Source organism: Phoxinus phoxinus, assembly GCF_949152265.1.
Source record: "Phoxinus phoxinus genome assembly, chromosome: 17".
NCBI lineage: Eukaryota > Metazoa > Chordata > Actinopteri > Cypriniformes > Leuciscidae > Phoxinus > Phoxinus phoxinus.
In genome coordinates, this window is record NC_136892.1 from 4,190,342 (window position 1) to 4,212,771 (window position 22,430).

General features: G+C 37.0%; 1 protein-coding gene across 1 annotated transcript in view; it reads right to left on the reverse strand.

Annotated features, from left to right (window-relative positions):
* Window positions 1-18,914: 18,914 nt before the first annotated feature.
* The window catches only part of gabrb2b (gamma-aminobutyric acid type A receptor subunit beta2b), a 112,469-nt gene continuing 108,953 nt past the window's right edge, over window positions 18,915-22,430 (reverse strand). The window contains exon 10 of the mRNA XM_079585625.1: window positions 18,915-20,865. Coding sequence (XP_079441751.1) covers window positions 20,518-20,865 — 348 coding nt within the window. The 3' untranslated portion in view covers window positions 18,915-20,517. The remainder of the gene's footprint in view (window positions 20,866-22,430) is intronic.

The window sequence follows — 22,430 nt, forward strand, 5'->3', positions numbered from 1 at the left end:
CCAGATTTTGAAAAGGAGGAGGAGAAAAGACTTGCAGCATAATAGATCTAGCCACCTTAGTGGGGACTTTGGGAACGTAGCCTGATCTAGGGTGAAGAACACGAAACAATATATCCAGCCTTGATTCCTTCAGAAACATGAAAACTTGCTGTCGCAAGTTTTCGAAGTAACATGTTTTAAAGCCGCATTCTTACAGGCTAGCCATGAGGTTTTGATTGGGCTAGCGATCTTAACAAAACGAACAAGTTCCCATTCAATAACATCATCAGGAGAGAAAGGAGATACATTCGAAATAGTGACTTTAGATGTTAGTGTAGCCAATGGAAAACCTAAACAAAAAGTTCAGTTTATCACTATTCCACTTTAGATTAGTCAATCAACTAGCTGTTCTTCTTTAAGACTGCTGCTTTATTCATCCTTGATGCCTTTTCACAACTGACCTGTTCACCTACCTCTAACAGCACACTCTCCACGTAACTCCCTGCTCCGGCACGCACCTGACTCCATGGCATGAAAAAAAAAAAAAACTCAACTTTTCCCCCCCTAAATTTTAAAAGAATTTTAATGGAGCATCCAATAATTCAGCACTTTGAAACCGAGATCTAATTATGGCACATTGTGATGTCAAACCTACTGTAGCATATCAGCTATAGATTATTTTTCTTTTTAATGTGCTCCATAAAGATGGCATCTTTTGTGGACTCTGAAAGCTCTTGTAACTTCATTAAATCTTCTTACAACACACTCACTGACCCATTATTATCTCGTATAGGGTTATGAGTATATTGCTGACACAATTGTTTAATGTGTACCTTCACAAAATTGCACCGCTGCTCCATTGTCAGCAAATAAGATTTCATGGCTTTAGAATTTGTCCAGATCTCTCTAACAACTTCCCTAAAAAGATAATAAAACCGTAAATTATTATTAAAATGCCAACAGGTACTTTTTAATTTTATATAATTTTTTGCCACAACACATTTAATCAAACTATGAGTATACCGGAATTATGAAGTATTCTCTAACCATACACTTAATTGATGCTTAAATCTGTTAAGTATATCAAGCCTTGACAGTGATAACTGATTGTCATGGACATGAGCCCAAGTATATTGTTAGAAGGCCATGGAAAATTCTTCATATATCAATAATGCTATGAGACTTTATCAATTGAATTAACCTTTCTTGATTCCATGTGGTTTAACACAACTCCTATCTATAACATTTATAGTACAATCAAATTCTGATCCTAAAAAACAAAAAACATTTGTGCTACAATCATTTCAAAACATTATCCAAAGTATTCAAAACAAATCATTCATTCTATTGCCATATACACAGACAAAAAAAAGCTGGTTTCATATGAGGCTTTGACCTTAAACATCCTTCCTTTAATATTAAACATTATAGGAATATGGAATACAGCTCTTAGAATATAACACTGCAACTCCACCACTTAACAAAGTGGAATGGCTTAAAATCTCTAAGCCATCAAATTATTTTGGCTATTCTGCAGCATTTGATCACTGTGAGTCTCTCATACAAACAAAACATAAATTGTCTTATATTTAATTATTGCAAATACTTGAGCTCTCTTCTTAAAACCTCTCGCTCCATTAATATTCAAGGAACGATATTTATTTCCCCAGTAAGGATAAAAGAAGAGAGCAAAACAGGCAATAAAGCCACCAAGGAAGTAATCAATTCTAGCAGTTCCCTTTCAGTCAGTCACTACGAGTTACGTCATGACTGACGAAATGGGGGTTTTGCTAGAGAGCCCTATCACCTTTGTTTTCTGTATTTTTTTGTGTTTTCTGTATATTTTTCTGTATTTTTGTGTCGTATGCCCTGATATTTAAGGTTTTCTTTTTATTCATGTTTTAGATTATTATGATTATCGATTATGTGTTTTTTTATTTTTTATTTATAGTTATTCATTGTACAGCACTTTAGTCAGTTTTGTGTGTAAATGTGCTTTATAAATTAAAATTACTTACTTACTTACTTACTTACCTTCGAGTATTAGAAAACGAGCCAATGGTATAAAAATACCATGGGTCTGCGGGATTTGTATCGCAAACTCCACCTCTCGCATTATTCTTCTGCTTTGGAGCCGAAGTGTTTATGTGCTTCTCTTCGCCTTCATCAAAGCAACGAGCGTCTCTCTTCAGTCGGTGTTGATGTGACGGCGCGTTTCAGCGGGCTCACGGTCCTGCTGCTGGTCTGTGCAGTGACTTGCACACGGCTCGTGTTCTCCCCTTGGCGCTTCGGCACTGTTTTCTTTTTTTAAAAGACCTGTGCAGGTCTTTTTAAAGATGTCTCGCCCATGTGTTTCTGGATGTGGGCACATTATCCATCCGTCTGACGGTCACGAGTGCTGTCTAGCGTGTTTGGGCTTTAATCACGCTCAGACAGCACTTATGGATGAGTCGTGTTCTCATTGCGGGAATATGACCATCGTGGTGTTAAGGTCAAGATTAAATTACCTCTGTGGGGGTAGAGTCCCCTCTGCCACAACCCAATCTATCTCTTCCTCGAGAGGGGAAACTTTGGCTGGTGGCCCGGGTGATCTGAGGGCTACGGAGTGGAATGACCCGACGAGTCTTCCTTGGGCCTCGCCCCTCTGCACATCGTATGCCATGGAGCTTCCGAGTGAACCTGGCTCCTCTCGGGGACCCAGTGTTTCATTTGGGGCTCTGGTGGATGATGCTATGTCACTCAAAGCGTCACAAGGCGACCTTGATTCCTCTGGAGATGAAGATTTGGAGCGCGTTGTGGCGATGCAACTGATAGCAGGACTACTCCTTCCCCTGGTGGAGCGCAGGAGTAGATTATTTTGTTTTAAAGAGAAACACCCCTTCCTCCGAGCCCCAAGAGGACGCGGATGGCAGTGTGCAACGCTATGCCTCACCACTCTCGTCCCCCTCTGTAGCCAGACCCCTGTCAGAGCAGGCCGCCGCGGGTGCTCGTCCTTCCCTGGCCTCCTCTGTCAGGACGCGCAATTTGAACACGCCCCCACACCAGGACGCTACTCCTCCCATGTCTGCTGGTTCAGTTTTTGTGCGAACGATCAGGCTCGGCTTTGCAATTCAGTTCGCACAGTCTTCCCGCTTCCGGGAGTCCGCTATACCATGGTGGGTGGCAATGCCCCTGTCATGCGTCCGAAGGTCGCCACCCTACTGGCGAAGGGTGTGATCGAGACCATCCCTCCAGCCAAGATGAGGTCCGGGTTCTACAGCCCCTACTTCATTGTACCTAAGAAGAGTGGTGGGTTACGACCAATCCTGAACCTGCACGTCTCGAACCGAACCCTTCACAGGCTTCCATACAAGATGTTGACAGCCAAACACCCCTCCCTGGCCAATGACCTCCTTTCTCAGAGATGGGTTACCCCTTGGCACCCGCGTCCCGATCTCTGGAACCTGCACGTGTGGGTCTTGGACGGGACACGGAAGGTTTGAGCACCTCAGGTGGTGGCTACCATCACTTCAGCCAGAGCATTGTCCACCAGTGGCACACATGTAATTTTGAAAAAGCTGTAGAGTATGTATTGGTACACCATTATTACAAAAAGCTACACAGTATATCTTATTGCTAAATTGCTCTCAAGATTGTTGTATCATAATAGTAGAATAAGTACCCCTTAGTTCTATAATATTTACAGTATAAATATTTATTTTTATTCTCCTGGTTGTTACCCCTTTATTCCCCAAACTTTACATATTGTTCCCTTATACTTACATGTAAGTACTTCATAGGTACACTATAATTAGCGAAAGTTACGCTGTAAATTTGTCTTAATTTCGCAGTACTTTCCGGGCTGTAATCTAAAGCGTGTTGAATCAATAATATTACCATTGATTTTTTGGTGAAATCTCAACATTGTTTTAACATTAACTGAGGGTGCAAAAGTGATACTGAACCGACATCACTTTGTAAGATTGATTCAATGCAATTAGCATTGGCGCATCAACATTGTCTCGACATTGACTCAATGATTTCTAGCTATCTGGGATGTCAACTACGAGTCATTAGAGTATTAATATCTATCTGCTTAATATCTGCTAACTCTTTAATTTAATGGTCCTCCAACAGACATTCTGCTGACTATAAGGTTGTAGTCACACCTGCCTTGTTTGGTTCGATTGAATCAAACTCAAGTTCGTTTCCCCCCTTGGTGTGGATCTTTTGGGCAGGTGTAAATACAGTAATCGCTCTCGGGTGCGGACCAAACAACCGAACCGAGACCCAGCTAAAGAGGTGGTCTCGGTGCGGTTCCAAACGAACTCTGGTACGGTTCGTTTACGGTGTGAACATGAACCGACCCAATTGCAGAAATTGCAGAGACTGACTTTCCTTAAGACAGACTCGTCTTAAATTCTCTGCAAGTATTCTCTCGGTTATGAGATGTCATATTTGAAAAATAAAACCAGATGTTTGTCATTTTTTTCTCGGTCCGAGCAGAAAACCCAATATACTATATATTTAATTTCTACTGTGAACAAATAGTGTTATTTTACATTTAGGCTTAATTATTAATTTCTGTACCGGAATTAGACTTTGTAACTGTGATATTTCGTATTCATCTCTGCTTGTAATTTGTGTATTTGTTCTTATTTTATTACTGACTGTTCACTTGTTTTTAATAATGTTAGAACTTAATCAGTGAAGAGCATGCTCTCTCCGCCAGAACCGTCTGGCAAAATCCTAATTTTTAGGATATGATCCTCATATGATGCTCATAAGTTTCTTCATATTGCGTTAGTAGCTGATAACACCCAATCACTAAAAGAATAAAAATTGCACTACGAAAGATCTTCATAAATTGTCTGTTTTTGCACTTCTTGCTTTTCTCTGCTTGAGAATGTCTGTCCAATAAATGGATGACTTTAGCACACATGTGGTTTTGTTTACAAATGTTGGTTCACTAGCAAAAAGGGCAGTGTGAAAGTGAACCACACTAAACAAAACAAAAATCAACATTGTATTTGGTCCGGACCAAAGCAAGTGAACTAGCGGACTTTGACACCCTTAATAATTTCTAAGTTCATCAACTTATTCTACGAACCCGAACCAAACAATCTACTAATACTCTTATGATAGTTGACATGTAGTTGCAAATTAATGATAGTTAACTAACATAGTAGATAGTTGCAAATTTTTTTTTACTTAGTAGAATGTCTAAAGAATGTCTATTGAAATAAAGTGCAACAGTTCAATCTTGGTTTCATCAGACCATTACACATTTTTCCTCATGGTTTTGGGAGACTGGATATGTTTAGCCAGAAAAGGCTTGCATTTTATCATCCTGCCCCATAGCCAACACAGATGGAGAGTACAGGAGAAAGTTGTCAGATGTGTTCTCATCAACGTTGGAGGGACATCTTGTTCTTTATCACGTGACTGTTGTGCCATACTTTTTCCAGTTGTTGATGACTGTCTTCACAGGCTTCCCTGGTGTGTCGAATGCCTTGGATCTTTCTATTTGTTTTTGCACTCACCTGAGGGATACCTTTCATGTGTTTTATTTACATAAGATACACATTGTAGGTACAAAAATTACTTTATATTTCTACCAGTTCACCAGCCACTTACGTTTATGTCTTTCGGAGAAAGTGGATGGATTTATGTGTTGTAATTCCAACAGCTCTGATTTTGAGCATTGCAGTGCAAACTAACATGGCAGCATCCATTGCCCATTACAATTCATTATAAAGGTGTTTGAATGACAAAATACATATTTAACAGCATACAGTAGTTAAAGGGGTCATGACATGTTTTTTTTTATTTTATTATTATGTTCCCTTAGGTGCAATTATAGTATTACTATAGTTTTTTTTACAAAAAACTTTTCAAATGTAGTGATTTATGACCTTTTCCCACCCTGTTTCTCATCCTCTGATTCACACAGTCTGTTTTGGGGGTGTTTCCCCTTTAAGAGTTCAGTGTTAACGCCCACTGTTATGATTGGCTAACGTCAGTGCCTATGCATCAATTATTAACGCCCCCAGCCAGAACATTTGCGGATTCAGCGTATTTAAAAAGTAGTTTAAAGTTTTAAATACATTACTTACAGTTTGCGTCGTCGTTGTTGAGCCCAGAATAGTCGGCACGGACTTATCTTTGAGCAACAGTTTTCTGGCAAAGCCAGCATCATTTTGGGATTTGTTCTCAAAACAGTCATCCTAGAACAAACGCTTAAACTAACACTGCCGTGACTGGGACGTCCGCAAAAAATAAAGTGCATCAATTTTTCCCTGAATACTGGATCTTTCGCAGCGTATTCAAAGATGTTGTTTGTCCACAGCCAGGAACAGCACATCTGCGTGGCATCGTAATTTCCCTGTACACAGACCCACTCACTGTCCGTCGACTGAACACTTGTGAGGCGCGCAGCGCGCGGGCGCGACAATGTTACGAAATGAGCGTAGTTGCCTTGCGCTTTAAGCGTAGTTGTCTTGTGCTGGAGGCGGTCATATGCAAACGCTGGTACGTCACTTCGTACCGTGACGTCACTTCTTACCATGGATCCAGAACGAGCTGTATTTAGAGCTTGATTAAATAAATGATTCGTTTATAATGGGGAGGAAGTCTTAAGCTATGAAACTTGCAGGACGTTTTAATGGTACAAAGACCTCTTATATACCAAAAGATCAAGGCAAATTTGGTTTCTCATGTCATGACCCATTTAAGAAGTTTGTGAATATTTTGAACGAAAAGAAAAAAAAGAAAAGACAAACCAGATACATCATCTGTGTCACATGACAAGTTTGACTTATCCCATGGAAATAATAAGGTGATACATTATACAATAATGGTTGACTTATGTCAGCTAGCTAGAATATTTCAAATGTACATGTGAATGGGTCAACAAAATATTCACACCTCCACCAGGCTCTTCCTCACCATCAACACTTCACTCTCTCTCCCTGGACTTCTGATCTCTCAGTCTCATTTTTCATTTCACACACATAGCACGCTGTTTGTCCTTGTGCAGTTCTCCCTCGGAAAAAAAATATAGCAAGTTTAGGATACATTTTATCAGAATTTAACATCCATAATCTGTTTGAACAAATGTATTTCCCAGATGGGAATATCACCAAGATGTCTATGCGATATTTTAATTAGACCATGATGAATATTATTTGGTTTGCAGGGATAATCTTCTTAGATTGTTTGTTCTGTTTCTACGAATTTTTAAATCATATTCAAACGCTAATTAAAACAAACGCTTGTTAATTAGATGTTGCAAGAAGAATGATTAGGTGTTTTACTCCACAACAGAAAATGCAGACTAGCTTTGAATCGACGCAGGATTATGTAAGGAATGCATTGAACACTGCGACTCTGTGGTTCATACGGCGCTCCTACCTAAATCACATGGCATGGGAGGGTGTCACATTGGCAAAGGCAGAATGCAATGTGCAGGCAGATCACATTTTTCTAGCACTGGAGCGGAAATCAAGGTTTTCTGTTGTAGATGTTTGAGAGTTGTGAACGGCAACAGTGACTAGAAAGGCCAAAGAAAGAAAGACAGACAGAAAACTGAGCTGTACTTGTATTGTTCTCTCCTCCCCAAACTTATACAAGCCTGAAAGGTTGGCAAGTGCATGACCACATGTTTGAGTGATGGAAACAGGAGTCAGAGATTATCCAGTATTCATTATTGAATATTATCCAATTATCCATTATTAATTTAATTGATACTGTCTAGAATTCCACTAACAGCGTGTCCAATGCATTACAGTTTTTTACGGTCGCTATGACAGTTTTTTCAATACATTTAACAATTTTCCTAAACTCTTAACGCACCAACACACCTAAAACACACAATTGGCAAAACGATTCATTTCATGTTCAAAATCACACATTGTAAACTAAACTCCAAAACTAATTTTCAAAATACAATAATACACAAACACAGTACACTATGTCTAACAAAACACTGCAAACATGTTTCAAAATCAAATAATTATTCAAAACACTAACACATGATTTCTTTTCTTTTGCTGCAGAAATTCAATACAAAAAATGTATGACCATCTCAGAGTAGCTTTATGTACAGTTTATGAAAAAAAAAAAGCCAGAGACAGAATTGCTGCAGTAAAGACTTTATTTGCAAAAGGACATTACTGCAAGATATACAGTACATCTCCCTTGTCCTGGTACTCGTCTTCCTCTCCCTCGTGCAGGCATTTTTTTCTTTCTTTCTTTCTTTCTTTCTTTCTTTCTTTCTTTCTTTCTTTCTTTCTTTCTTTCTTTCTTTCTTTCTTTCTTTCTTTCTTTCTTTCTTTCTTTCTTTCTTTCTTTCGCTCTATATTGTTCCTCTTCCACACAAGATCAGCCCAAAGAGTCCTCTTTTACATTATAACATATGGTCATGCGATTGAAAGAAACTCAACACCTGAGTGTTACTCCTTGGATATCAGCTGTAATTTATATATTTGCATAACTTCAATAAGCTGTTTCTCAGTAGCAATGTAATAAAATATATTTGTGTTTCAATTCACAATATGAACAGCTGACTTTAGCCTATATAAGTTATGTTTAGAACATGATGTTATCTGTTCTGACATACAGTGTGAAAGCATTTGTAAATTTGGCAGTAAAATTACATTGTTTTCATATTGGTTGAGCTTGTGTGTAAAATAAGTTCAAGCATTTTAAATTTGTGTTAACTGTATGCATTTTGTGTCAAAGCAACAATAAATGTGTTACTTGCATAGCCTACAAAGATGGATGTTGTGCTAACTGTGTTAAGAGTTTAGGAAACTTGTTAAATGTATTGAAAAAACTGTCATAGCGATTGTAAAAAAACTGTAATCTAAAATGATAAAGTACAGAAGTCACCAAATAAAGACCAAGGCGCAGAGATGGTTTCATCCTGAACTTAACTTTTTCCCCTGAAATTAATACAATTATATTTTTTTCTCCATATGGAACAACTAAGAATGTAGACTGCAAATGTGGTGAAATGTCAGAAATATGTAAATCAGCAGAGATTCTCATGGTCTGTTTATATCACACTATGTATTTGTAGTGTAATTAAAAAAAAAAGAAAAAAAAAAGAAAAAAGAGTCACACTTCAGAGTCACGTCTCTTAAAATAGTGTGAGTTATGATTTTTCTGATCTTTGCCAGGGAGAAAAATCAAATATAGTGTGAAACTATAAATCTGAACTGTGTGTGTGTGACCCTGGATCACAAAACCAGTCTTATGGGTCCATTTAAAAAAAAAAAATTGAGATGTATACATAATCTGAAAGCTGAATAAATAAGTGTTCCATTGATGTATGGTTTGTTATGATAGGACAATATTTGGCAGAGATACAACTATTTAAAATTCTGGAATGTGAGGGTGCAAAAAATCGCCTGTAAAGTTGTCCATTTATGTTGGCGATTTTTCTGCATTAACTCAAAATAATAAATGTTTGATATATTTAAGGTAGAACATTTACAAAATATCTTCAGGGAACATGATCTTTACTTAATATCCAAATTTTTTTTTAAACTTAATATCCTTATTTTCGATAATCTTGACCCATACAATAGGCTATTGCCACAAATATACCTGTCCGACATGTGACTGGTTTTGTGGTCCAGGGTCACATATCACATATGTATATATTATCTTTAGGACTGTTCATTCTGAAAGTACTTGAACTACTTGAAATCCATTAAGGCCTTGCAAATACAATTCTATATGAACGTGGTTTGGAATTAAGTTGTAAGATTGCATTTATTGTAAGATTTAAGAGTTGATTTTATTTTACTGAAGCCTTTTGTGATTTAATAATCATGCTAGGCCAGGCTCAAAGTTTAGTCAGGTCTAGTCTCTAAGGCTTTATTCAGACAGTCAAGTTTTTTTTTTTTTTTGCTGCACTGATTCATGAGAGGGAAATGTTGGCTTTCTGAACAAAGCATTAGATAATAGACCTCTTGCAACTTTGACCGTGGCCTTGTATGATTATTAAACCACAAATGGATCCCATTTAATGACACAGTTTTTAGCGCTCTCAGATCGCCTCACAATGTGCATGAACCACACAAACTCATTGCGAACACAAGGCTCTCAAGGTTCACTTTACCTTTCTACACATTTATTCATGTCATATATATATTACATACACTCTAAAAAATGCTGGGTTGTTTCAACCCAATTTTGGGTCAAATATGGACAAACCCAAACGTTGGGTTAAAAATGTTATTTAAAAATGTAACCCAACGGCTGGGTTTGTCCATATTTGACCCAAAATTGGGTTGAAACAACCCAGCATTTTTTAGAGTGTATGTTTGTGTCGACTGAGAATAAAAAAGCGTGTGTGGGTAAAAATGGCCTCAAAATCAAGGGTAGTTTACAATAACACGTTTTTGTCAAAGTCAAATTCTATTGAAAACAAATGTTTGTTGTGTCTCATACTGTATGAATTTTTTGTGTGAGAAATGTGTTTTTTATGCAGTGTCACTACCTATGAGGAGTGTTACAAATTGCTCACTTAGGAGGGACAGATTCAGCAAGAATGCTTGAGAAAGTAGCTATCAAGGCCATCAAGGCCGTACACTAGATTTTGAGAGTGTTTGTAGCCTACTCTTGTAAAGTATGAAGGTTTTATAAATTCAGTTAACTTTTTTGTCACGAGAACAGAGCGTAAAAAGAACTTTGCTGTTTATTGTTTTGTCTTTTGGGAGAATAAAAAGTGAAAAGCTTTAAAAAGTAATTAGAAAGCAAAGCAAATGAAATGGACTGCCCGTGCGTGCATGCCTCTATTTCTATGTGTATGCATATTTGAGCGTCTAAAACTGGCTTGTGTATGGCATTCGATGGCACTGCTCCTCTGCTGGTCTGCCTCAGGTGTTGAATAATACATGGCTCTTTATTTTCACTGCACTGCAAATTTGTCTTTCCGCACCAGGTGAATCGAAATATTTGAACATCAAAGCAGGGCAGATAAATGTTCATGCAAGCACAGGTTCTGCGTATTTGTGCGATCATGCACGGAAAGTCAAAAAAGAAGGTAAAAAAAAAGAATAGAAGAAAAAGCATACCTTTTAAAACAGCATTTTGTGTACCATCAATTACATTTTAAAGTAATTTCTGCATTCTTTGGGCCAGTGGTTCACAGCTGGTCTTGCTTTAGGACACACATTTTACATTGGACCAAGTGGATAACCATGCTGTGCAAACATATTTGGAAATACAAAAATGAGAAAAAGTAAAGCAAAGCATGTTAGAAACAGATTATAATTGTTTCAAACTTTATACACACTAAACAAAACTAATTTTAATCATTATTATTATTATTATTTGGTCTGAAGGTTCATTTTGAGTCTGACTTGACTGAACGTGATGACTTGGATCAGTTAATGAGTCAAATGTATTGAACTGCTCTGGGGTGCGTTTCCCAAAAGCATCGTTAGCCAACTATGGACGCAAGTTCCGTCATTATCAGCGGTTCAACGAGTCTGTGTTTCTCAAAACTAGTTCTAACGAACATTCGCAAACAGCATCGCAACGTTGTGCGTTTGGATCGACAGCTCTCGACCTGTGGTTAGAAGCAGAGTTTCTTGTTTGCATGACATGTGGACTCAATAAATCCTTATCTTGAGCCGAAAAAGCAAGCTGACATTCAGTACAAACTATATATTTTATTTAGAATACATACAAATGTAATTTACGTATTTTAGTTTGTCAAGATATTTAAAGCAGTGTTTTTGAAGATGTGCGAAATCAAGGTAGCGTTAAATCTGGCCGGTCACATTAGTCAAGCTGACTCTCAGCTGATCCACGTCTACCTATAGGAATACGACGCCTATCACTGTATACATATATAAGCTCCTTCAGTATTATCAGCAGCTATCACGTTTCTCAGGAGCCGATTACCCTCCTCCCTCCCCAGCTCCTCTCGTCAGTCAGGATTTGGCATTCTGATTCCCCTTGAATCTGACTAAATTCTCGAATTATGCTGTACATTAAAATCTTGAATTAATTATATATACAATACATTCATGTTGGTTCTGTTCTGTGTACCCCTTATTGCTGCTCTTATCCATGCTAGGCTGGAAATAAAGCAAAATAACTGAGAAAAATGAGAAATAGTCCTCAGACGCCATGTCCGTAATTTATAGCAAAACATCTAACATTAATTCAATCTCAAACGGATTCATTAAAAGTAGTTATTACTCCACCACTTGCGTGACATCATTAATCAACGTGATTGAACGGAAAATTTGAGTCAATAAGATTTTGGGAAACAGTCGTGACTAGCTATTTGATTTCTTCAACGATACATTGTACTGTGGTAGTTAAGCAGCGAGTTACGACGTTGTACGGGAAACGCACCCCTGACTGATTCAGTGACTTGTTTGACTGATATAAACCAGCCCGATCTCATGAAAGTGCGTATCTATACCACAAATATTATTTCTCATGCCATTTATATGGCAAAAATAGTTTTTGCGTGCATATGATACGCACTTAATGGCATGTAATACAGACGCACTCCCCACCCCTAATCCTACCCAAGGGTTTTCAGTGCGCAGCATATGCACCCAAAAACTTATTTTTGCCGTATAAATGGCACGAGAAATAACATTCGTGGTATAGATATGCACTTTCATGAATTCGTGTTGTATAAACTGATAACTAATGTTGGGTACACACCAAAAGATAAACGGGCTGATTTTGGGCCGATTTCCCCCCTTCCGACAATCTTAGCAATGTCCCGATTATCTTGATGGTTCTACAGATTATTTTATCAGATTTTCCCTCGGTGTGAAGTGTGTTAAGAGTGTCCGAACCTGCTCGGAAGAACGTCGGAGCCGCCTCCCGATAAAAGGTTCTATAGAGCTGGTAAGTCCCGCCCCTCCGTAAAACCCCGCTGGACCTCAAAGTTGAAAAAGCGTCAATGCAAGTGAATGGGAGAAAATAACTATTTTCTAGTCCCGTTTGAATTGTGCCATGAATGTGAACATATGTTGTCTGTGAATTTTTTATATAATCTTTCGTGTGAAGAATGCTACAATTTAGCGGGTAGAAGTTTGATACGGGTAGACTTTGTGTGAGAGCACTTTGTGGACTACAACTCTTCGCTGCTTTCGACGCGTTTGAAACGTCAACACCACTAGCTCACGGCTCTAGCTCACGGATCCCGCTAGACATGGCTGTGTCTTTGGTGCACTTCACCGCCTTCTTTCAGGGAGAGGACAAAATCGTTGAGGTTGGCGAAAACCACGGGTAAGTCAACTTTATGTGGTGACGTCACATAGGCGACATGTAGTCTTTCTCGTTATGTCTTTTCCACAACTGCTAGCCGACGAATCATACCATATACTGTCAAACTTGTAACATGAAAGATTATATAAAAAATTCACAGACAACATATGTTCACATTCATGGCACAATTCAAACGGGACCAGAAAATAATTATTTTCTCCCATTCACTTGCATTGACGGTTTTTCAACTTTGAGGTCCAGTGGGGTTTTACGGAGGGGGCGGGACTTACCAGCTCTATATAATGCTAGGTACAATGGTTTTTTTTTTTCCGTGAATTTTCTGTGAAAATCATTCCAAACACTATCATCGCAATTTCTTTCTGCATATCTTCTTCCTGCCATGCTTATTCTAAAGTCTCGCGAGATTTTGCGAGATTTTCTGTGTTCACAGTCGAGACTCTGGTTGAAAATCTGTTCGTGTGGTCTTTGTCACATCATGGCACACAACACAATAGGAGCAAAACGGTAAAATCTAGGATTTTTTGTCCTCATGTTTGTGGTCTATCACATTTTGAAAATCTTATAAGATGTAAAAAATCTTTTGGTGTGTACCCAGCATTAAGAGTTCAAGGTAATGAGACTACATTAGAACTGCACCGAGCACAGTCACAAATAAAGCACATTTCACTGCTCATATGGAGGTTGGAGCCAGCTCTGATTGGACAGCTCCAAATAGGTGGATACAGCTCTAAATGGGCTAGACATTCCTCTGCCTCTGATTGGTTAATTTATTTCAGCAATAGAAAGAGATAGACTCTACAGAATAGTGTACCTGCGATTTGGTTTTGTTTTTACTTTGCATCTAAATAAGGTACGTGTTATAAGCGCCTGGAATAAGTTCTGGATAACGCATGTGAAGCACATTGATAATCTTTTAGTGTTATTCCTATTCTGGTCAAGAAGGCTTCAGTGTATTTTATAAATCCAAAAAAATCCATCCGTCAGGATCTAAAATGCAACACTTATAACAGGCTTACCATAGTAAATCAGGGTAAGACGAAAACACGTTTTGGAAGAAGAATCTGACTCATTTAATTTTTTGTTAATTAACGTTACATAGTGTACCTTTAAGTTTGGAAATGGCACTTACAGAAATTTGTTTTTTTCTGTACAGACATAATATCAAAAGTATTAAATAACAATCTGTTTTGATTGTTGTGTTAATTGTTTTTACATCATTTAAATGAGTCTATTAAAGGCGCAGTATGTAAGTTTCGCCTCTAGAGGTCGCTTATTCAAAACAAATACAAAGGCGTAGCTTGATGATGCCATAAATGAGCGTGGAATCGTGGAAGTTGTTGTCTTCACCTCCACAGCTGATGGAAAGCAATCCGATGGGACTCGGGAAGAAATCGTGTTCGTGTATGAGCTTATGTATTAAAGTTGTATTAATGTTACTGTGTTATGAAATACGACGGGGTCGAGAGCCGCAGGACATTTGCGTCGCTGTTTTTTATTATTCGTTTATTATTTATTATTCATTTTGTTTTATTAACTACCTTATTTGAGCTCAATCATACTTGTCGTCATCCTTCGTGGAGCTACTCGTGACAGTTTGTCAGTGTAATGATATCTTTAATTTTGGAAAGTGATAATTAGAGTGTAGGACCTTATAACAGGTTCAGATAGTAAGCACACGTATAAGGTTGCCTATATGTAACAGATATTTTTATAATATAAACCGATTCAGATCACTAATAATGACACTGAATGTGGGTGAGTGAATGTGTGAGGTAGTGTTGAGGACATGAAGTTCAGAGAAGGAACATTACACAAGAAAATAACATCATAAACTGTGAATCTGAACACTTTTAGAGTTTTATACAGTATTTATTGAGAGTTCATAGATTTTCGAAGATTATACCAGAATTTTCTGTCAGTCCATATGCATCTGATGACCCTCTGGTTGGCGTCAAAAAGAGCTTGTTGGTTTCTGATGTTGTGAGATATTGTTACATCTCTGTGAATGGAAGCTAAGGCTTAATCTGTGAACATGTGCAAAAAACATAGTCAGTTTGCCGTCTTTATCATTCTCAAATGAGTTTTGTTGAAGTATTTGGAGTATTTTGTTAGAGTACAAATATATAAAAAATATTAATTAAAAAAGTAAAGTAAAATAATGAGAGGCACAAACAAAAAGCAAAGCAGTAACCAAGCGTTTGACATTTGTGCATTTTCTCAGAAACTAGTGCTCACACACATTCATAGTGTGTGATTCTGTGTCTCACATCCCCCCTCCCCCCAACACAATCATACACAATGTTTTCTTGAAACAGCTCAAAAGGCCTAATTGTGGCATCTAATAATTGTTAGGACATGAGAGGGAAAATACATTTGAAAAAAATAAATAAACCATTGTAGTTTTTTCGAATGTCAATGTGATCCGAAAAAGAATGCTAGAAAGGAACAGAGAGAGAAGGGACTGCACAATAAATAATGCTGGGTATTGACTTATAGTCTTTCCGCTAGGCAAAAAAAAAAAAAGTGACAACAAGAAATATTTGTTTACTAAGGAGAGTAGTTTCAAATTGTTTACATTATTGATTTGTCATCAAGTATTTCCCATAACATTGCTTTGTAACCTTTGCATTAACCAGTAAAGTACAAACAAGAAAGCTTAGAAATATTTCATTACACATTGTTAGAAAGAGTTTTGTATTTACATGGACACCCTGCTCCAATTAGATGTTTAGTATAGTTCATATTTACATCTAGAAATTGTTTTTGGAATATATTAAAATAAGTCCTAATGCCCAAGTCCTTACATAATTTCCTTTAATAATGTACAACACCAAGATATCTTCTGCAGACTGAGTCAAACGAACTTTGAAGCTTGTAACAACTCCTAAAGAATGGACAAAGAAAACCAGTTATGTGTGCATGAATAGGGGAAGCAATTGCGACAAATGGACAGCAGAATCCTCGCCTAAAATATCATATTGTTACACTTAATTGTTACATAATCTCTTACCATCACTATGAATATACAATCAATGTTAATAATCTATTTGTATTGTCCATTGTGCATTCATACATTTCTGATCCTTGAGTGAAGAAGCTAGGCTTATACAGATACGATAACTTTTGTTTAATTTGACTTTTTAGATCAGTTTAGCAATATGAATTGCAAAATATTTTTGGGAATGTATGGCACCAGTATTGCATGCAGTAAAGATATGATTTAGGGATGCATTATTAAACATTGGTAATTACGGGTTGCTTGATTTCCTGCATGCTTCTAAGTCCACAATTCCCTGGTTATGAATAGTGCTTCATAAGATTTAGTTCATATTTAGTTATTAGCCTACTCGTGTTCAAAGGGGGTGGGAGAAAAGAAAATCAAAGCAGTGTGAATTATTACTTCCTTGAGCTTCTAACTTCTTATGTGTTGTTTCAACCCTGTTGTCTTTTGATCTTAAAAAAGCCAAGAAAACAGATTATTGATATATTGAGATATAAAATGTCAAACTACAAAGAAATCTTGGTGAACATGATACATATTGTTGTTATCTCTATGACTGTTGATAAAATTGAAATTTCACACCTTGACGTAAAATGTCTTGCATGCAGGTCCATCATGATTACACATATTTAGAAATTAATTGAATATGACAGATGTACAGTACCATTAAAAAAATAAACACATATTAATTTAAATAATAAATTAGAAAATATGTAATTAAATTAAAATGTATAAATAAAGATGAGTATATATACTATCCTCAATGAAATCTGTTCAGTATTGTGCTTTTCATTTTTTTCAAGCATTGTAAGGCTAATCTATATTCATATGCCCTTCTCACGTGTGGAGGATGATGGGCTCTGACTGGCTCTTTTTGATGGAAAGCATCACGTGTCATGATGGGAATACAGTATTGGTTCAACACCATGAGCCCGTCCACCATATCAACCATTCACCATTTTCAATTCACTTCATATGTAAACACAGAACTACTCTCTTCTTCTGAATTCTGTACAAGTGATATTTACAATACATAACACAGAGGAATTCATTTTGCTATTTTTCATTGACGAAGCCAAGAGATTCCTTAACTGCTGGCTTTTAAAACAAAATCAGTATGAATATGTATAATGCTTCAAGATGTTCAAAGCGCATATATTGTCTGTAAACATACATCCAATCAGAACGAAAGAAGTTGAATAATACTCTCGACATTGCATGCCCACATAGAGGTGCAAGTAGTGTTTATAAGATAGACAATTGATGCAAGATAAGGAGAAAGATAAAAAAAAAACCCTGCTGGATTTGCCAAAGATTGTGAGGTTCATAGCCTTTAATCTTTGGAAGATAGTTCAATGTTTTGTTTGAGGAAATTCGCAGCTGATAAACGAGATCTTCCAGTGCGACTAAAACTTTATTTTGATGGTCCACTTTAGACATTTACTAACTACAAGCAACATGTCGGCTAGCAAGTCAGTATTAGTAGACTGCCTGCTTAATATCTACGAACAGTCCAATGAGAGTTAGTTGACATGTACTTGACTGGTTACTAATAGTAGAATGTCTTAAGTGGACCATCAAAATAAAATGTTACCCAAATGTATAGCCTACTTTCATTTTAGTGATATATATGTGTCAAACAATGACCTAGCTTTTATAAACGTGACTTAGAAAAATAAAAACAATACTGGTATGCATCTTGAGCCAAAGCAATGGCACTGACATATTTTAAGAGATATATCAGTGCAAGTTACTTTGAGTTAAAACCGCTCAAACATTTTAGTCTGGGACTAGTCTTAAGCCTAGTCTGTCTCGATTTCCATTAATTTCATTAGTGTTTCTTTACAACTATTCACAGAGACATCAGTGCCATCGATTAACCTTGTGGACGAGATTTTTGTCAAAAGTTAGTACCAATCTATTCTCACTCAAAAGGAGACAAAAACTGAAGCATGATCAATCGCTTTGCCTGCAACTACTAAGACAATACTAAGACAAGCTTTATGTGTCTATTATAATTTTAGGTAAAATGTCTCCACATTACTGTTTTTTTGTAAGACAAAATTGATTATGCTTTTAATACTTTGCATGCATCTATAAAAGTATAAATTATTTTGATCCTTTTATAGATATTGTTGAGCACCGATATGTTATGACATCGATACCATGGGGGAAAACTGCCATAAATATAGATATTTTTAATATTATCTCATAATTTGGCAGCAGGTGTGTTAGGCTGCTCAACTGTTTACGTTTAATTCAAACATAACTGACTGTGTTTACGTCAATATTCGCCAAGACCAGCACTTTGACAGTATTTTGTGTGTATTTGACTGTTGAAGTGCAATAAGGAGCGAAAAATAAGTACTAAGAAGTTTGATGAATGAGTAAAATTATGCACAATACGAGCAATTCCACGGCAAAATTCAAGCCCTGTAACAGCATCAATATTCATCCGTGGCAAATGAAAGGAATGAGTGAGGAGAGGCGGGTTTCTGTTTAACTCGCTGTCAGAGAGACGAGAGAGCGAGAAAGCGCAGCTGGTATCGTGTATCTATTCTGCGGAAATGGAGCATTGGAAGTATTCAAAATGAGTATTCGATATTTCAGTATTGATGTGTATCAAACAAATCTATTATCTATACACTACATTGCACTTAGTTTTTTTTTTTTCAGATGCCTTTTAAAAGACTACAACTGTAAAATTGATATATTATATATAAAATTCAACCCGCCAAAATGGCTAGTAACTGCGTTACTCGCCATTACTGAAATCCACACGCATTTGGCGGGATTTAATGTCAAGCCCTGAGTGTAGTGTAAAGAAAATGATTGTGGCTCAAACTAAAAATCAAAACGCAACACTTGTGTCATAATGACAAAATTTTACCCCAATATATAATTTCCTGACAATAAAACCCCATGTCCTTTGTGTCCGTGTATTGACAGGAATGTGTTCATTAAAAGCAATGGTAATCCCAGTCTGTAGATAGTGTATAGCAATTGCCCAAGGTGTGCCTTTAGCATCTTAATGGTGGCAAGACATCTGTCAATGCTGCAGTTTTTGATGCCTTCAGAGTGAGAACGGTTTGAGACTACACACAAGGTGTCAAGGTTTGGCCGGTCACTAGATGTTGTAACTACACCATTTTTCTCTTTAAAAGCATATATATATTGTCTGATGAATCAAATATTTATCATTTTTTGCCAGTGGCGTGTTTTTTTGGAGTGCTCTTACAAACGGGAAAAGGGTTATATATTTCCTTGTCTGCTGCCATTCACATCACAGCTCCGAGTAATCGCTGCTGAAGGGTTTGGGTTTAGGTTTGTTCCTCTGATGCTATCAGCTGATAAAGCATCGCCATTTCCTCCAGAATAACAATCAGTCATGTGGCATTTTCACCATCATGAACAATGATGGCAGGATTCAGGTCACATACTTTCAAGCATCAGTAGAACAACTGCAATTGAGACGAATGGGAATGCTAATGGATAGACTAGCATTACACAAGATTTATGGGAGCTATAAAAATGATTAGAGTTAGCAGCTGGATCGAGTTGTTTGGGGTAGTTAGAAGTAATACCTTTACTTTCCATAGCATGCTGAACATCAAAATTAAACATAATATAAGCATATTGGAAATGTAAAGCTTACAGTGTCAATTAAGTGTCAATAAACTTTAGAGGTTTTGAGTGACACGTTTTACCAAAATAAATGAGGTTAAGGAAAAGTGTATAATAAATCATCTTGAATAAATAAACTATCATCTGTGTGTAAAGTAGAAAATTCAACCTAAAACTATTCCTATAGTCTCCTCACTCAATAGACCATAAAAAAGAAAACTTCAAATAAAGGAATATAAATATTAAATCATTGAGTGCTGCGTTCTTATCGATTGCTAAAGGAGGAACGAACTGACAGTGAAGTGCTGTGGATGTCTAATCTTTAAGTCTTTGATTTTTCTGTTGCTAAAATGACAACTAATTTGCAGCAATAACTGATTTGATAATTTTGCAACAAAAACAGATATACCTAATATTGAAGAAAACTCTCAAACGCACTAAAAACGACTGAATTTTGGAATAGGCACCATTTGTTCTTAACCTCTTTAGAGTATCGGTGTCAGCCAGCAATTAAGGTGAACCCAAGGTTAAAGAGAGTTAGTCCTGATTTTAATCTGTCAACATAAGTCCTGCTTGTATTGCAAAATCAGACGCAGGATAACGGAAGAATATACTGACGTAAAAATAAGTGGCGCTTCTTGGACGGCCCCGCAATCCAGTTAGTTGACATAATAAAGCCAATAGATGACATTGAAGAAAGAAAATACGGTGGGGAAGATCATTCTCGACCATTTGTCGATTGAATTTACATCAGTTAAGTCAGGGATGTTGATTTTAAGCTGTGAAGTGCGCCGTCGTAGTCGGCTCTTCTTCTGAGCAACGTGGCGTTCCAGCGCATTGTGCCCAAAGTTGTGCCTGGCCAGGCCGGCTTTCCGATACTGCAGCGTGGTGCTGTCGAAGCCCAGCATGGTGGAGCGGGGGTCGCCCAAACCCAGGCTCAACTCGGATGTGCCCATTTCATTCTTGATCTCCAGAGGACTGAGAAGGATGTTTTCATGGGGGTCCATCTGAGACATAATTACAGATGGACAGGTTAGTAATGGTAACAGTGTTATTTTCATTTTCTTTATTTAGTTTTCCATATCGCATTATAAACAATATCAATTGGAAAAAAAATTGTGGTTTTCTTAAATATCTTAAATGGTTTTCTTTTTTTTTGTAAAGAAAAAACCCAATACATTTCCAATAAAATTACTAACATTTACATAAAACATAAAGAATAATAAGATAAAAAAATGCTAACTTACCTACTGCTTTTCATGAGTTATTCTTTATACTTTTTGGCATTTTAACACAGTTTTTAACATAGACTGAGACAAACACACAAAGTGCCAGTAACACAATATAATGGAAATGGGTTTGGTGCACATTGAGATGTAAAGCAAAGTAAGGTAAGGCATGGTGGTACACATGATAGTATTTATGCTACATATTTCTACAAAATGATGACCTTTTCATGATAAATAATAGGGACCGATATGTAAAACTATCTAATAAATACAAAATATATATATTTATTTTCAATTGTTCTCTCTTGGTTTCAAAACAGATTACCTATTCCTTTCTGAATTGTACTTGCAATGGTATTTTATTAAATAGGATCTAAAATAGTAAACATCTGTTTTGGTGAGTGGTTTGGAGGGAAAAGAGAGGTGATGATGGTAATGGAGAAAAACAAATCATTCTGTTATGATTTACTCACCCACATGTCATTCAAAACCTGACTTTCTTTCTTCCTCGAAACACAAGAAGAGATTTTTGAAACATATTCTGCCCACACTTTTTCTATATATTGAAAGAGAACTGGACAAGCATGACTTGTGTACTTTATGTGACTTTTGCAAAATCATCTGAAGCTGCACACCGAAAATCTTCCCTTCTGAAGAAAGTCATATCAGAGTTTGGACAACATAAGAGTGTTTAAATGATGACAGAATTTTCAATTTGGGTCAGCAATTTGTTTAAAGGGTAACTGTCGCCAAAATGTAACCTAGGCTCTTTTTGTTAATCTACCCGAGTCAAACATTCATGTAAAAGCATTATTAGAATGGAAACGCCACTTTTAAGATTTACCATATTTTCGTTTTCGGTCAAAGTGCCTTTTGAATGGGAGAGCATGGGGCACTTCTATGATAGCATCAAAATCGCTATTTTTAAAACACTAATGCGGCTCGACACAACAAGAAACTGTGCTGAAGTGTCACCAGCGGCTCTACACATGAACTCCAGCATTGACTACAGTGTTTGTGTTCACAGAGTTTACTAAAAAGAGTTTTGTACGACTCACTTTATCAGTTAGTGTTTCCGGTGGCTGGAATTGTGTCAGTCAAAAGTAGTCGATCTCCGAATGCAATATCTTCCGAATCTTAAAAGTGGCGTTTCCATTCTAATTATGCTTTTACACAAAAGTTTGACTCGGGTAGATTAACAAAAAGAGCCTAGGTTCAAATTAGCCGACAGTTAAGAGGAAACAAGATATCGTAAAAAAAAAACCCACCACATTCTTAATCCCAACTCGTCACATTAACATACAGGCTACCCCTTTAGCACATTTTTTCGACATGCAAGGTAC